Raw genomic sequence first — 17,350 nt, forward strand, 5'->3', positions numbered from 1 at the left:
AGAACACGGCCCGTCCCGCCCCTCCCGACACTATGTGGCTGCCAGGGTGGTAATGTCTGTGGGGGTTCAACTGTTCCTGCATTAGCTCATACGTCATGAAGTGAACAGCCTGGAAGGGAATGTTCATGGCCAGTTGTGTGCTGTAGCTACGGTAGAAGGCTGCGATGCCTTCAGTGCGTGTTACTGTTTGAATACAATCCCAAAGTCCTCGATATGGAGAGTTGTACATCTGCATCCTCTGCTTTACCACTGGGTCATGGAAAGAAACAAAGAACTAGGTTTAATTCAGATTTTATTATGTGTAGTCTATACAATTTCTACTTTGCACTTGGACAAAAATACAGTATCTCAAACAACACACCACCAGGCAGCAGACCTCTTGCTCATGCTTTGCAGAATTGCATACACTTCCCAAAGGGAAGGCAACCCAAAGGCTAAAGGGACTAAAGGGCTAAAGTTGCTTAACTTCTTTATACTTGATGACCAACCACTATCTGTAGTGGAAAATGTCAGATTTCACAGCCTGTTGGAGCCCTTAGAACCCAGGTATAATCTGCCATCCAGAAAATACATTACAGAGGCTGTTATACCTGAACTGTACCACCGAGTGTCATCACAGTTAGTGACGCAGTTAGAAAATGTTAAAGCCAACATCTTTACAATCGATATTTGGGCCTCAGATGTGAGCAGCATCAAAGCTGTTCCTCTATTCAGTTGCTACTTTACTGGACCCACCATACAAAAACAGGAGAGATAGGTTTTTTATTAATAATAAATTATTAATGCTCTGATGTTGGCTACATTTTAAATGGTAAATGTGAAATCTTGCAAAATCAAAGCTACATGTTTATTTCTAGCCCAAAAGTGGAGATTTGTAAATGTGCAAATCTGGAGATGCTTGTGTGTCCTTGGCCTCTGACCATCTAGTGGTTGCACTTTTCCATCATTACTCATATTTAATACTATGTTTATTAGTGTTGATCGTTTTATTGCAGTGAAAGAGCTCTTGTATAGGAATTGGCATGGGTGTATTGGAATTGGATCGGAACTAATAAAAAGTAGATTGGCCCATCACAAATTTTAAATATGTTCATGTGCAAGCCAGACAGTTTTTAATCATTCTCATTTTACCTGACCATAAGACACATGAGTAAAACAAGAAGAGATGAAAGGACAAAACTTAATTTTACAGATGGTCAAAGGATTTTATTAAAATTATGCCAACCTGGGCAGTCAGAACTCAACAATCACCCATTAATAATATTGTGCTGACCAGCATGGTCCAAGAACACTGTTAATATCTGCCGTTTTAAAACCCAAAACTTCAAAGACCAAAACCAACAATGTGTTCATTTGTCTGTCTGACATGTTTGTGGCAACCAGCCCCAGGTTCTTTTGTTCATGGAGCCAAATTAAAAAAAAAACTGCTCATACAGTTTCTTTTTTTATTTTTTTTTTTTAAGGCTAGGCAATCTTCTATAGCAGCTGAGCAATGCAGTTTTTTTTTATACTAATTTTGCTGGGGACTATTTCCAGCTGCAGATTTAGAGAGTTTTCATTTTCACACCTGCCTTGTTTAGTCTCGTTGAATCCAGTCATTTCCCACATGGTGTGGTTTGTTTGGGCAGGTCTTAACACCACAATTGCACTCACTTGGGTGTGGACCAAAGCAGCTGCACCGAGACTCTTCACTGGGAGATATATCTATAATATAGATATATCTCATTTCCGGCTTAAATGAATTGCGGAGTGCTTCGTTTGTGGTGGAAACGTGATCCGACCTTAATCTAGACAAAGTACAAAGAGTGCTTTGCAAGTCGGAGCTAAGCGGCTCCTGTATGTAGCTGGTGGCATAGTTTTGATTAGTGTATTACCCAGATAATTACCACAGTTAGAAGAAAATGGCCATTGTGCTGTTTCTTCACACTGCAGAGCAAATTGTATTCATAGGAATATTCATCAGTACAGAACACAAATCTTCCTCCTGTACTTATGTTCCCATTCCTGCCCTAGGGAAAGTTTTCACATGATCTATGGTGATGCATTTTGGTTTTCTTGGATTTTTGTCTGTGTGAAAAGAAACCGAACTAAGGAGAAAATGAACCAAAATTACAAACTGGTCCAGTGACTCATACTAGTGAATGAGCTACAAGTTTGAAAATGCCCTTACACACATCTGGTGATGTAGTGAATTTACTGCAGCAGGACGGTTTATGAACAACTGACACACACTAAACTACATGTACATTGTATTGAAAGAATATGTCACCATTATATACGTTTTTGAACAACACTGGAGTTCTATGGCACATAGAATAATAAAGTTTATATCAGGCATTAGATAGATAAATCATTGCTGGTTTTGGTCTTTTCATGGGATTTGCCAACTTAAATGTTGTGAAATTATACAGTATCATCATCTTTATCCTTTAAAGGTCAAGGAGGGAATTAGAATCTTTTTGCTTACCTTCAGCAGGGTTCATGACTGCATCATGGAGAACAGTGGCCACACTACCTGCTATACCTGTTAAAATACAAAAGAGACTGTGACTGTGTTTACAATTTAACAGCAAATGAATGTTACAAACATGAGCCTTATATTTGAGGGGATTTTCTTTTGTTGTTTACATGCTAGAAAACCTTAACCTAAACAATTTTTAACCATCATATTCCAGATAGCATGTTTGGATTTTTCATGTCTGGGGTGTGGCTTTGTCCTGCCAACACAGATAATTAAAATGACTTCTCCTAACTGCACTACCGCAGGCCATGTTGCTTAGACAAGTGTAAACACAGTTAATATGACAGTCATGTGATTTGTGTTGTGACATGGGAATTTGTACCGTTGGCTAAATGGCTGTTGCCTCCACTCTGAATGACGTCACTTAGTGAGCGTTTAGCCTGTTCATAGCAGGCAAAGTAGAGCGCATGGGCAGGTCCTGCTCCTATCATGGTGATGTTGAGGCCCCTCAGCGGTCTGAAGATCCCCTCAGTTCGGATGATCCTTTTCAGAGCCTCATACACACTCCTGTACTGTGCATTTGGGTCTGGCTGCAGGCTCTGCATCCTTGTCTGAAAAAGAAACAACAAAAAAACAAGACATATTTAAACTGCTGCTTTTCATTTGCTCCACTTTAGGTACATCTTTTAACAGTTACATTATCCAAGTGCCAAAGTTTGAGTTCTACATGAATATGTAAATATGACCATGAGTGGCACCTGGGGTACTGTCAACCATGATTAACTGATGCACTGTCCCCTGTAATGCTGTCACACTGTGCTGACAGTAAGTGCTCTTGGCAGCAGGGGGTCCTGTCTGAATGATGTGTGTCTCTCTCAAGGCTGGTGTGAGAGACTGTGGCAACGCTTTGTTTTACTTCACCATGGCAAGTTATCTGCACAGCACAAAGCATGTTGTTATATGCAAGCACATCTGGGGCTGGTTCAGGAGACAGGCTAGGTCTATCTTCCTCAGTATGTTCCCATATGTTTCCTTCATTTGGTCTGACAATAAAGTTTCTATTACACTTCTGTTTGCTACAAGTGTGGGAAGTTGGGACACACACAACTTGGTACAATAGTTTATATTCGAAGCTTGAGTGATTTAAACATACACAGTATACACTACATATTACATGAGCTCATTTTCACATTAATCAGTGAGGTCCTTGATATATAAAACTTAACAATTACAGTATCAGTTTGCTGTATAGATAATTTCAGGGACTTAAATTACATCGGAGAAAACATAACCTTCAGACAGTTCCCACTGTATCCTGGGACTGTGCTCTTATTTACTGATAACTTCCTAAATGCCTGATGATAAAAGACATTTCATGCACTTAAAAACACAACACAGGTACTTGTTTAGTAAGCAATAGATACTCAAAGCTTAACCATACAAAATAAATTTACTTTAAGGAAGTGAATAGATGGTTAAGTTGTAGTAAAGGCTGTGTAACTTAAAAAATGATGGAAAAAAATTCTGGTTACGGTTTAAAGAAGCCAACATTACTTGTTACTTTAAACAACCTCAACCATAAATGACCAATATACCATTGCAAGGTTTTTTTTTAACATTCAAATACTGATATTTACATCAGCCTTGAAAATACTGCATCCACTGAGTACTAATAAGAAATTATTAAAATGTGAAATACCTGTTTTAACTGTGGACCTACAATGATAGAAGAGTATAAGAAACTATTAAGATAATATGTGAACAAGAAAATCCAGTCCCGTACTTTGAGCACTAACTTGATAACAAGCAGGCATATTCAATTATCATTTGGTTTTCAGCTACTGCATTAAAAATAAATTCATTACCCAGTTTTTACAGTTATATTTGCCTTTAAAATATGATATACTGTATAGATTATTTATAATACTTTCTATACTGGGATAGCACAAAGTTAACCTCACTGTATGCTTAAAATGCTATTAACATCACTGTCACAGTCAACTCAGGAATCAACAGGTAGCCAGTTAAGCATCCTGACAAAGGACACACTCCTATCAATTACATTACACTGTGTCCTATCTCTCTAATTCAGCTTTGGCCGTTCTGGTTCTATGGCCGTTTACTAATCAACACTACAGGAGTGCAATTACATAAACACACCCTTCACTGCATAAGACTGATTCCAAATGTGGCAGCGCTGATAAGATCCTCCTCCAACAAGAGGAGAGGCTACACCCTGAGTCCTAGGTGCGCCTCATTCCATGGAAGGTATGTGAACTCTGAAATAGGCCAACAAGTCTTAATTAAAAGAGATATTCTGCTAAACCTATCTCTAGTACAATGTGAGACACCAGGGTCATTATTTTAGGATCTTAACTGGGGGAAAAAGGCCGCTGCAGTTAGTATCTGAAGTCTTAAGAGGCACAGTTTTCCTACACTGTACTCGAAAACTGTCAGCATAGATAGGATAAAACAGGAACCAGGATTAAGTCTTTCATCAGTTTAGATACACTGACATTTCAAAACAAGTTATGTGTCAGACACACAGTGATCAAACTGAATGAGCACCACATCTGCAGTTGGAAGGTGCTTATGAAAACTTAAAAACCTCAAGAGGAAATGGCGACAGCGGATTAGGTAACAAAAGACCCATGCGTTCATTCGGGAAAACGCTGAGACTGTGACACTGGCAAAGAGGATAGATATAATGACATTTGTTGAAGTGTTTTAATGAAGCTATTATTAGGGTATGATAGCAAGCCAAATTAAAACAACACCACACTGAAAACAGCAGCTGAGCAGGGGAGAGAGAGGATTGTGGGGGGTCAAGTTCACCTTCAAGCCAATTTTAACAGACTTCATCATTTTGATTAACTGAACAATAACTTCAACAGCAGGCTTTAGCCTCAAAATGGCACAAATTAGTGAACAAATTTGTATGAACACCAGTCATACAATCCCCAGGTATTTGTATAATCCAATTAAATGTGCAACTGCTACTTAACATGCAACTAGGTGACAAGATTCAGTCAGTACCATATGTACTCAAGATAGATCAAATTTGCTTTCACTTGTTCCTAGTGTGCAAATAAATAAGTGCCACCAGATGACTGTACTATGCTCAGTATTTCCTACCTCCAAGCTATTTAGGAGCAACATAACAGTTGAAGTTGGGTTTGTCATTAATAAATCAAAATATGATTTACATTTTTCTTGTACTGCGTATTAGCACCGCAACTAACAGTTTCCATGATCAGTTCTGCAGATTATTTTCTTGTTTACTGATTAATCCTTGTGTCAGTAATTTTTTTGAAAAGGGATTTGAGGGATTAATAAAGTACTCTGTCTATCTGGTACTTACTTCCTAAATTCAATCTAATTAATATAAATGTCTTGGTGAATATACTGACACCTTTTCAAATTTATTCTCATACATTTATTGCTGAACACTGGATTGACAGTCCAACGGGGAAACAATTAACCTTTGTTAATTAGTTACTACAGTCAGTGCATCTAAGAGTGGCCACAAACGTACACTTTGTTACTGCACTACAGAGATTCACCTTATGTTAGTTAAGTCTGGCTGTAAATTTCAAAGCAGTTTGACATTAATTACAGCCAAGCCAGGCACTTGACCTTCACTTACCCTGCGTCAGTACCATGAAAAAGGTATATGACTGAGGAAAAAGCTGGGATAGCATGAAAACGTGCTTTCACACTCCAAATGAGCTCATGATTAAAGTGGCAATAACATTATTCTAACCTTGCTAATATGTGACTTTGGTAAATTAAGGTTACACTTGGCGTCCAGTAAGGTTGCGAATTAGTTAAAAGTCATATCGACAAAGAAGGAGAAATATTAAAACAGTTTCTACTTGTTCGGTTTAGTTAAAACATTCCACTTTTATTCCGCTTTAATCGACGTTAACCTGTCTAACAAGTTTTTTAATTAAGTTTACGTGCTGTCGTGTCCAAATGGGCTAACACCCAGGCTAACTGAGGATGGGCAGTTTGAACACTTTATAGCTAACGTTTGTTAGCGAGCGATAGCAGACTACCCGCACGGTTAGCAGAGCTGTGTATTTCTTTAGTGAATGAACTGTAGTGTCAGAACAAGTGTAATTTACTGCTAAGCTGCGTCTGTGTACGGTACCTTGACAGAGTCCACGGGGTACATCACTGTGTGCTCCAGAATGCCAGCCACGGCTCCTGCTGTCATGTGGGTCATAACTGAGACATGAGGGGGCAAGCTCTCGTAGTCACCGTCAACATCGTCTTTGCTTTTGATTTGCGACATGTCCGACGGTGCCACCACACTGTCCGAGCTCAACTCCATGCCTTGTGAGCTCTTCCAGGAGCTGTTACAAAACAACTCTCAGACAGCTGTCGACTGTGTACATAACCACAACATCCTCACTACGAGTTAGTTGCAGTACCTCTGTAAAATCTTCAGCTGGGGGCGTGTCTTGGGTGCATATGGACCAATCATGTTCCTGGTATTTAACAATGGGGTGGGCTCTTGCATTGAGGCGACCAATGAAAAGTTTTGTAGTAGATGCCTCTGACATTTTTCAGCCCTGCTGTTATTTCAGTTTGTATGCATCCCTGCTTGTGTATGTTTCTCTGGTAGTTTTTCATAGGGTTTGACAAAAGTGTAATCGCACAGTGCTGGTTTAATAGATAAGTAAGCTTGGTCTCCTTATCAAGCAGCATCTGTTCATCAGTACTGTGGAAAAACCAAACGTTCCATTTATAAGGACCTACTGTATCTCTTGTGGTTTCATAAGAATGTAGGCCTATACATTATGTACAAGTAGTGGAAGAAATATTCAGTTCCCGAGGCTATTTAAACAAAGGTAGTAATAACCTACTACAGTATAAAAATACTCAAGTCGAAGTACTGTACAAGAACTGACAGCAAAAATGACTTAGAGGCTAAGTATCAAAAGTACTGATTATGCAGAATGGTCCTTTTCAATACGTTAAATTAATAATACTGGATTATTATTACTGATGAAATAACATGTAAGCATCTACTTAATGTTATAGTTTGTCAAGGGGAACCCAGTTTTACCTACATTGTATATTGTCTTACTCAGGAACATTTATAGATCATACAATAGAGCTCTGAAATACAGGCCTACAGTATGTGAAATGTCATGCAGTACAAATATATAGTGCACTGGCAAAATTAGAACTACTTAAGAGCAATAGCTTCATAGTCTATGTACATATTAAATCTATGTAATTAACTACTCTACGCCACTGGGGTTGCACATCCCTCAAACAGATAGATTTCTTACTTTTAAATAATTGCTTTGTTGCTTATTCCTGTCTGCAGTAGTACAGGTATATTGTTCTACTCACTGGTGATCATCTGGAAATTTCATCGTAGATAATGTCAGTTTGTGTTTATGATATCATCTGATTGAAGTGAACATGCTGGAGATTTAGTGCTTCTCCATCAATATATTCTCATTCACAGAGAGAGAGGAACCTTTGTTATTACAACTATGCTGGTCAAAATATTTGTAAATATTATTACTCTAATAAGTATCGCAGTATTAAATATATTTACAGCACCTTCATCTATTAACTATTACTCACCATACCATAAGCTCTACACACAAAGCACGCTGCAGTGTCTCTGTGGGTGTGTCCATAACAGAGTGACATGACTCAGCATTACAGAGCCTAATATCTTAAGAGCCACTTGTTAGAGCAGAGTTTTAACAGCTGCTATAGCGGGAATCTACAGTCAGAGCTTAAAACCAGCTTTTGAACCACTGGAAAATCTATAGTTACCTGTTGTCTATGACCAAAACAACAAACAAATGAGATATGTAATAATAAATTCAACTGTTTTACTCCACAGGTGATGACTCTCACATGTTGTGCAGCTTAAATTATTACTCTCGTTTGCCCCCTTTCTATTACCAGAAGTCTTCTTTAGTGTTAGATCTATAAGTAAAAACAAGGACAAACAGCAGGCCAAGACACCTTAGTCTCAGGATGCCTCTGCACAGCTGTAACATAACATAAAGGTGTCTACAGCAAATGTGCTTATGTGGTCATTAGCAGCTGCACACAGATTTATACAATTGACTGATGCTCTTGTGCAGCATAAACTCAAATGTGTACTACCACAATTCCTCATTAACTGGAATAAACTTGCTCAAAGAAGTTGTTTACATTATACTTTGAGAACCACAGAGTTGAGACTGACTACCCGGTTGTACCAATGCCATTTGTTAATCTGTTCTCCTCCTCGTGAAATAAACAGCCAGACAACTATACCATAAAACCTTTGTTACCAAATTGTGACATTTATTTTGCATTCATCTGTGCAAACCTTTCACCACAGACAATTTTTCTATAAATAATGGGGCATGTGCTCTCATTTTCATCCCCTCACAGCAGTGACATGACAGCCTCTGAAAACAAAACCCAATGTAAATATATGACAATAGTCATATAACCCAGATCAAGAATTTCAGCAGGGCTTTAAGAAAGACTGACACCGATTGGGGTGACAGTGGTGTAGTGGGTAGAGCAGCTGTCTCCCAACTGGAAGGTTGGAGGTTCAAATCTCAGTGCCTGCAGTACACATTACACGTGTTGAAGTGTCTTTGGGGAAGACACTGAACCCCCAAGTTGCCCATGATGGTGGTCCATGTGTATGCACACAGTGGCCTGGGGCCCTTGACTCCAAACAAAATTTCATTGTACATGTTACAATAAAAGAGGATTCTTCTACTTTAGACAAAAGAGGAGAGGTGTTTTTGAGAAATTCCAAACAGTGACAAAACATGTATTGCACTATTATAGCTTTGAACAGCTACTTGTCTTACACTATAAATATGAGGCAGAACAATATGGGAAAGACAGAAAAAAGGCCATTCCATGTTGTGTATTGTCTTTCACATCTGCATTAGAAAGTGCTCCTTTAATGGCAAGTGCTCATAACATTTGCCAGTAAAATAAAATAAAAATAAAAAGATGTGATCATGCACAAACAAAAGGCATAAAGAAAGGCAAATCCTCACACATAAAAATAAAATAAAAATCCAGTGCCAACACTTGGCCAATTTTGTGAAATTCAAAGTGTAGACTACATATTTATTTGTAGGATTACTTAGTGAGAAAGTATTTTTGTGTTTGTTCTACAGAAATAAAATAGATGACATTGGACGAAGCTGCCATTTAAATTTGACTAAAGGAGTAAGTGGCAGGCAAAAATATGAATCCTGCAAAACACATCACTGCAATATTAAAATAACTTCAGGACCAATACTGGCTCAGGAAAGCCTGAAAGTCACATATTTTCCTCATTTGTCCAAACTGCAGTACCATTTCTCAACACACAGCAGGGAGCAGTCCTGTTGTCAGGGTAGTGGCCTTCAAAGGCTCACTGAGCAGGCCGATAGCCTCTGACAGAAAAGTGAAGACTGGCTCTGGAAAGTCAGACATGCTGTCCAGAGTGTACACTATACAACGTTTAGAGGTTGATAAGGAGTGTGGGTGAGCCAAGGCCCTGTTCCAACCACGGTACAGAGGAGGGGGTGCAGCGCTGCGCCGTGATGTGCCGGAGTCTCAGTAAGTACAGCATAATAGACAACAACACAATGAAGAAACATGCCAGAAATAAGTAGTAGTTGTTGACAAAAGAGAAGCTATGCCGCCAGTGAGAGTGCACCCCTTTCAGACTTTCCTGTTGGATGTCTCTGGAAGAGACCAAAAAAAGATATTAACACTTGTATATGTACAATCAATATGGAAAGTTTTCTTAAATTAGATTTTTTTTTCCAACCTACACACAATGATAAACTGGAAACAGGTTTTTGGAGTGTTTTGTAAATGTATTAAAAATAAAAGGCTGAAATATCCCATTTACATAAGTAAATTCAGACCCTTTACTTAGTACTTGGTTAAAGCACCTCTGGCAGGAATGACAGCCTTAAGACTTCTTGAGAAAGAAGCTACAAGCTCTTTTGGAATTTTCTTCCATTCTGCTTGGCAGAATCGTTCAAGGCCAACCAAGTTGGATGGGGAGTGTTGGTGCACAGCCATTTTCAGGTCTCTCTAGAGATGCTGTATTGGGTTCAGGTCCGGACTCCGGCTGGGCCACCCCATGACTTTCACAGAGTTTTCCAGAAGCCACTCCTGTGTTTTCTTGGTGGTATGCTTCAGGCCATCATCTTGAAATGTAAACCTTCACCCCAGCCTGAGACCCTGAGCACCCTGGAGAAAGTTTTCATTCAGAATTGCTTTATTTCTCTGCATCCCTCCCTCTCTATATCCAGACTAGTGCCCTTGTCCCACTTGCAGAACAACATGATGCTGCCACCACGTCTGACTGTAAAGATTAATGGTAGGTAGGTAGGTAGGACTTTATTGATCCCGCAATGGGGAAATTCCTGTGTTCCAGCAGCAATAGAGAGCAGCAACACAACATTTGAGAAACAAACACCACATACATATCTTGAGAAACATTCCAAAGTACAGTACCTAAAACTAAACAGAATATAGTATTTGAGAGACAATCAAAAACAAGAATGATCCTCCTACAATTAATCCCTGAGAACAACTCAAGATACCCAAGAACAAGACAAAATATAGTATTCAAGAGATAAGCGCTTTCACACTATTTGTCTATTTACCCATTTGCATTCCCAAGCACACACACATCAGTGACATCACTGGGAGCAACTGGGGGTTCTGCATCTTGCTCAAGGACACTGGGACACGTGGACTGGAGAAGCTGGGAATCAAACTGACAACCTTCCAGTTAGGAGATGACCCATTCTACCTCCTGATCCACAGCCACCTCAGAAAGAAACTCTGGATCTCATTCATAGTGACCATTAGGTTCCTGGTTACCTGTCTGACCAAGGCCCTTCATCCTTGATTACTCAGCCTGGCTGGATGACCATATCTATGAAGATTGTTGATTGTTCCAAATCTCTTCCATTTGAGAATGATGGAGGTGACTGTGCCCTTGGGCACTTTCAATGCAGCAGAAATTTTTCTGTATCCTTCCCTAGATCCATGTCTTGACACAATCCTGTCTTGCAGGTCTGTGGACAGTTCTCTCCACCTCATGGCTTTGTTCTCACTCTGACCTACACCATCAACTGTGAGACCTTACAAACACAAGTGTGTGCCTTTCCTAATTATATCCAGTGCATTAAATTAGGCACAGGAAGAGTTTAATCAAGCTGTAGAAGCATCTCAACAACTACCGACAGGCGTAGGACGCACCCAAGCTCAAATGCAAGTGTCATAACAAAAGGTTTGAATACTTATGCATATGGGATATTTCATTGCTTTATTTTTAATAAATTTACAAAATACTCTGTTATCATTGTGGAGTACTGTGTGTAGATTGATGAGGAAAAACTGAATTCAATCCATTTTAAGATGAGTCTGAAACAAAAATATGTAGAAAACTTGAAAGGGTCTGAAAACTTTCTGTACTGACTAGATTGGCTTTGAACCAGGAGAATGTGGAAAACATTCACTGAACTAGTGAAGTTTGATCTGGCAGAAATTCTGACTTTTCACTTCATGACAGCTTACTTCAAATTTTTGTGTGGCTGATTGAGCAACATACCAATAGGTTCAAATCCAGCAAACTGAACTTATTTGAAGGTAGCCAGATCAGGACCAGCTCTCTCTCTCTCTCTTTTTGAAGGTTAACAGCACACGAGAGCTTATTTTCTGATATGAAATTCTTTATATGTTTTTTTAAAAGCAACCCATTAATGACCAAGATTGTGAAACTGAAAGATGAGTTTTGTTGAATACTTTCTTAAATTGTTTTTGTCATTCAGTTTAATTTCTAGTGTAAGTGTCTATAATTTGGTATCTACTAGAGGCTTTGGCAAAGTTTAGTTTCCCAGTTAGAATATGTCTGAGACCTTTGACATTCCTTAGCTTTAATTTACCTCCTGTTGCCAAATGCAGTAAGAAGCTGCTGTTGCAGTAAGTATTAATGGTTTGCTCAGTACAAGCCAAACCCAAGCACTCACTCCTCAATGACATTCAAAATAAAAGTTTGCTATTATCAAAGATAGTTGTGAAGATCAACCAATCTTTCCTCCACTGTAAGATTTGCTTTATCTAGATGAGATTTAAGATGATAATTTTCACTGGCTAACATTGCTTAAGGCCTGATTAGTAAAGTGACTAAGAACAGGATACATGTGAGGGGGGAAAAAAAAAAAAAAAATTCTATCTTACCTCAAAGGCAGAAATCGTGTTCTGTAAAGAATAGCTCCCAGAGTCCACTGGATCTCCTTATCATAGACCAACAGGGCAGTCTTCAGATTTTTATAATTGGTTGGGAAAGAGAAGCCTGAGTGCAGTACTTCATACATCCATGCCGATTTAAAACACTGGTACCTACAGACGTAAACATAAAGCCACTGAGAGCCTAATAGGTGTCTTTATTTGGGATGTGACCAGGTTGTTAGTTAAGCTTATAAGTTGTTTGACAGTCTTGTATGACTTACTTCAGTCTGTGAAGATCAGTATGTGAGGCATACAGGCCTGAGTCAAAGCGATCAAGCAGAGTCGTCCACTGGGTGGCGCAGTAACCCTGTAAAGGTAAAACTACAACATCAGGACAGTTTCCAGTGATACTGTAAAAGAACAATTAACAGTGTATTAACTGTTGTTTCTCCTTAATTATTATGCTAATAAAAAGTAGCATTATAGCCATAACAGGCCAAAAAGGGTTTTGTCCAAAGTTCAAAACTATCCTAATCCTATCCTAAATACCGCACAGCAAAATAAAAGTAGCTAGTGGTTATGTAAAAACTAGCTATGTGACAGACAAATTTTAACTACACTCAAAAAGAATGATTCCTTTAACAGCAATAATACTGCATTTCTGGTGAGATAAAGCTTTCTGAAAAATGTACAGAACGATAAGTATCTTACTGGGAGTATATCCAACATCACAACAGTGGTATTGTCACGTAGTGTTTACCTTGGCAGCCTGGGCATATTTCAAAGCATTATATTCCCCGCCCATGCGCAGCACGTCCTCCATGCAGTAGTAGAACTCAGAGAAGCCATAGAACTGACTGTTGTTGTAGTCAATGGCTGGCTGGTAGACACCATTGAGGGAGCTTTGGGTCTCATTGGTGCGGTTGAGGAATGGCTGGAGAATCTGTCTACACAGGTCAAAGTCTCCTGTGCCACGCAGATAGAGCTTCTGTGTAGACGGACCAATCTCATCTTGTAGGTCTATGGGCAGACAAGGGTCTAAGAGGGGAGACTCTGCTGTCTTACCAATATGCTGACCTAAGAGCCTGAAAAATAAAGTCAGTAATGTGGTGTAAATATAGACAGCACTATGTACTGACTGGTAGGAAACATTTACAAAAAAAACTAGAAAAAAATTGAAATCAAGGTATCTGATTTGACTGGAGCTCACTTGTTTCGAGTGGCAGTATTTTTGATGAGGCTTTCTTCGTATCTTTGCCGTGCTGCATTTCCTCCGAAACCCAGGAAGGTGGATACATAAACACGATAAACATGCTCTGTGCGATGTGCATCACACCCCAGGTTGAACTCGGCCAGTAAATTCTTGGCAACTTCCTCCTAGAGAACAAACTAAATTCAGCTTAGGAATGATGCCAGTGTCATAATACAGTGTTTGAATTTAGATGACAGCAGTGGTGACATGCAAGACTGTCCATGGTTATTACAGCAGATCAAGCCACATGAGAGAAGTAGATGGCTGTCTAGTTTAATGTATCTTAAAACATCAAAAAAATAAAAGCTGAAACCATCCAATAGGAACACACTGAACATCCTACTGAACTTCATGTGGTGTAAAAAAATAACAGTGAGAATACAAAGGACAAACAGGGTATGCCAAACCTTCTACTGGACATAAATCACTACAACACAAACAAGGATAACTTCCACTACATTTGATGATCCCTACATAAATGCCTTAATGTCCTCAGTCCTACATCCTGCTACAGTCATTCAGCAGGCTTACAGTATGCCTTCAATAGTGATGAATGGAGAGCGGATCATCTCCACGGGACAAAAATGGTGCACACAGGTTTAACCAGGAAATGATGGGGGTAGGAAAGAGGGAGAACAACAAAGGTTGAGTGACAAAAACCAAAGGCAGCACAACAACAGAATTGGTTTTGGATAATAACCTGCTGTGGAGAAGCAAAGCTTACAGTTTTGGGCACTTCATATGCAATTTGTGTGGAGACCCCGCCCATATCCAGAACACTGGCAGTCCTTTTTCTCACCAGTGCCTCCTGCTTATCACTGCCTGGGACATGCACCTCCACTACAGCTTCCTCATCTGGTACAAATGACAGGAGAGATGTGAGACAGTCAGGCTTCATATAATTACTGTGTAACTGAAGACTTGTTTTCAAAAGTCTTCCTGGATTATTTAACATATACTATCAGCTGTTTCATGGCAAAATGTTAACTTTTTAAAAGTGATATGCTGTTGAAATATTGCCTGCTTGGATGCTTACCACTGTCCTCATGGTTAAACCTTCCCAGGACAAAGTTTATCCCAATCCATGCGTAGACACCTAATAATGAAAATAACTGTCAAAGTTTGAAATAAATCTTTCTCAACATTGTCAATTCAGCACTGGTTTTTAACTGAAAAACTAGATCTACAGAGGAGAATCCTACATGTCCTATTCTAGGTGATGCAAATTCATGTGGGTATCCACTTTCAGGTACAACAACTGGCAGGAAATCTGTTAGCACCCATGAGATGATGAATCCAAACTATTTCATTGTATTAAATATGTTACAACATTATCAAAATGTTTTGCAATAAATTTTATAATACAAATTTTTTTCTGTTATTTTTATATTATTCCTTTGATTTACCTTCCTGTTTTCCAGAAATCACTTCTACGTGGGAATCTGAGAAGAGAAAGTCGAAGTGGACCGGGATGTCTGTGCGCAGATCCTCAAGAAGTGCTTCTTGTTGACTGAAATTAAACAAAAGCAAAACTTCATCATCAATAATAAGTTCTCCTTTTCCAATGTAACTAAGTCAGTGTTGTTTAAACCTGACATGTGAACATTTCCTGCTTCCAGAATTACATTATTGAGTTTATGTTAGGCCCAACTGTACCTTTCAGGTAGGATTCTCATTCCAGCTGTGCACAGGATATATAAAGGTGTTTCTTGGTGCTTATGTTTAGGAATGTGCTGAGCTGCAAAGCTCAGCAGTGGATATATATAATCACTGGCTTTCTCTGGGGTTTTAGCCAATTCAGAAATACCTATAAAGACAAAACATAAAGACCAAAATGTTGTTTTACAGTGTATAAATAAAAGGCAAACTTTAGCTTTGCCTTACCTTAAATTTAATTGGTGAGTAGTTAATGCTCATGACCTCTCATTTAAATAACGTTTTGGTTAATGAGAAGCCAAGCAATGGGAATCTTACCTGGTTTGATCTTCATGACTACTGGCTTGCCATGTTGATCTCGCATTTGCTGAATTTCCAGTAGTTCATGGGGATTACCATTGTGCCGGGGCCAGCAATACACAAATACCCTGGAGCCACTGCTGCCACAATCCACTACCAGGCCATAGTTCAGATTGGGGTTGCTTGTATCCGTCGCATCTACATCGGTCACCCTTGCCAAGTGCCTATACCAGCCAAAAATTGTTAACGTTGACATAATATTGACTGTGTCCAATATGACAAAACAATTCAGACAGCAGCTAGCAGTTTACCTGTGGAAGTGATTTTCCTCTCTGATCCAGCTGGCATGTCCCTTACCGGTGACAAGCAGGTAGAGGAGTCCTGTGAGGAAGAGCACCAGGCCGATGAAGAGCAGCTGTCTGAGGGAAGGTATCATGAGCCGAGGAAGAATCTGAGATGACAGGCTGAAATGCCAGGAAGCAGGGAAAAGGCACGAAAAGCTGATCCTGTCAAAAGATAAATGAATAAAGAGCCTCAGCAAAGTGTGCCTCAAATGTCACAGATACCTCAATCAAAACACTGTACATGGCCACAAATGACATTACACCAACCTTCCCATGGTGCAGATTGTCTTCAGCTTGTTGGTTTACTTATCAAAAAGCATTAATCTGTCGACTGAAGGACGGAAATTTGGCTTATTCCGCGGCCCCATCTCGTTTTCCTCACGTATAACAGTTAATGACCTTTTAGGAGTAAATATGAGACACTTAGCATTAAACGTTACTCACGTTACCTTCTGGGCTCCTGTATGAGAGGCCTACCTTTAACGCCACACAGGTAAAGGGTACGTTCTCGTTTTGCTAACAACGCTGTAATGTACATTCTAACGTAATTACCCTGTGAACAGAAATTAGCCAAAATGGAAGGACTATAAGGTTCACTATTGTTAATAGAGCAAGTAACGTTAGCTAACGGTATCGTTTTCAGACAGCTGTGGAGAGTGACTACCCCAAGTGTTTGACTGCAGGTGCGAGCTAAAACACCAGAATCCGACACATTAAACGTTATACAAATCACCAGTGTCAGCACAGTAAAGTTACCTATCGGTAGCCTTTAACTGATTTAATACTTACCGCCAAAAAGTAAAAATTCCGCTTTTCTAGAAAATATAACATCTTTGAACGGCGACACACTAACCATAGGGTATTATTGTTACACGACTATGTGACACGTCTCCGGTGAGTGACGTGAAAAACCCACTATAGGCTGGTCTACGTCCGCGGTGTGTTTGATTTTTGTTCCCACACTTCCCGGATATCAAGCAGCAAAATAGCTGATCGCGGACGTATTATAGAAACTGCCGACACTCCTCTTCTTCTTTACGATAGAAGGTTTAAACCAGTCTTAACGCGTATTATCGCCATCTACTGGCTGGAAATGTTTTTTTT

At 39.4% G+C, this 17,350-nt stretch overlaps 2 protein-coding genes across 4 annotated transcripts in view; both read right to left on the minus strand.

Moving 5' to 3' along the window:
* Positions 1 to 6,908, minus strand: part of slc25a37 (solute carrier family 25 member 37) — an 8,190-nt gene extending 1,282 nt beyond the window's left edge. The window contains exons 1-4 of the mRNA XM_020594470.1: positions 6,615 to 6,908; positions 2,844 to 3,072; positions 2,468 to 2,524; positions 7 to 249 (exon numbers count right to left, since the gene is read on the minus strand). Of these exons, the coding sequence (XP_020450126.1) occupies positions 7 to 249; positions 2,468 to 2,524; positions 2,844 to 3,072; positions 6,615 to 6,797 (712 nt within the window). The 5' untranslated portion in view covers positions 6,798 to 6,908. The remainder of the gene's footprint in view (positions 1 to 6; positions 250 to 2,467; positions 2,525 to 2,843; positions 3,073 to 6,614) is intronic.
* A 1,863-nt stretch (positions 6,909 to 8,771) lies between these two features.
* Positions 8,772 to 17,256, minus strand: entpd4 (ectonucleoside triphosphate diphosphohydrolase 4). 3 transcript variants are annotated; one of them, XM_020594564.1, is made up of 13 exons: positions 17,036 to 17,256; positions 16,514 to 16,645; positions 16,214 to 16,408; positions 15,921 to 16,126; positions 15,603 to 15,753; positions 15,353 to 15,456; positions 14,983 to 15,042; positions 14,746 to 14,801; positions 13,905 to 14,071; positions 13,455 to 13,779; positions 12,976 to 13,061; positions 12,704 to 12,865; positions 8,772 to 10,185 (listed from the first exon to the last, which is right to left on the minus strand). In XM_020594564.1, exons 2-13 carry the CDS (start codon positions 16,519 to 16,521, stop codon positions 9,960 to 9,962), a joined length of 1,746 nt encoding a protein of 581 aa, XP_020450220.1. In that variant the 5' UTR covers positions 16,522 to 16,645; positions 17,036 to 17,256; the 3' UTR covers positions 8,772 to 9,959. The 3 variants fall into 3 exon arrangements, with proteins under 3 accessions (XP_020450220.1, XP_020450218.1, XP_020450217.1); XM_020594562.1 differs by having other exon boundaries at positions 14,671 to 14,801; XM_020594561.1 differs by having other exon boundaries at positions 14,647 to 14,801; positions 17,036 to 17,255.
* Between the last annotated feature and the right edge of the window lie 94 nt (positions 17,257 to 17,350).

Source organism: Monopterus albus, unplaced genomic scaffold (genome assembly GCF_001952655.1).
Source record: "Monopterus albus unplaced genomic scaffold, M_albus_1.0 scaffold23.1, whole genome shotgun sequence".
NCBI classification, from domain to species: domain Eukaryota; kingdom Metazoa; phylum Chordata; class Actinopteri; order Synbranchiformes; family Synbranchidae; genus Monopterus; species Monopterus albus.

What these genes read in the sequence shown, in the direction of transcription:
- entpd4 (XM_020594561.1), bottom strand. An exon ending in GTTTAACCATGAGGACAGTG is followed by an intron (nt 14,802 to 14,982) that starts GTAAGCATCCAA and finishes CATTTGTACCAG; the next exon opens with ATGAGGAAGCTGTAGTGGAG. An exon ending in ACTGATCTTCACAGACTGAA is followed by an intron (nt 12,866 to 12,975) that starts GTAAGTCATACA and finishes TTACGTCTGTAG; the next exon opens with GTACCAGTGTTTTAAATCGG.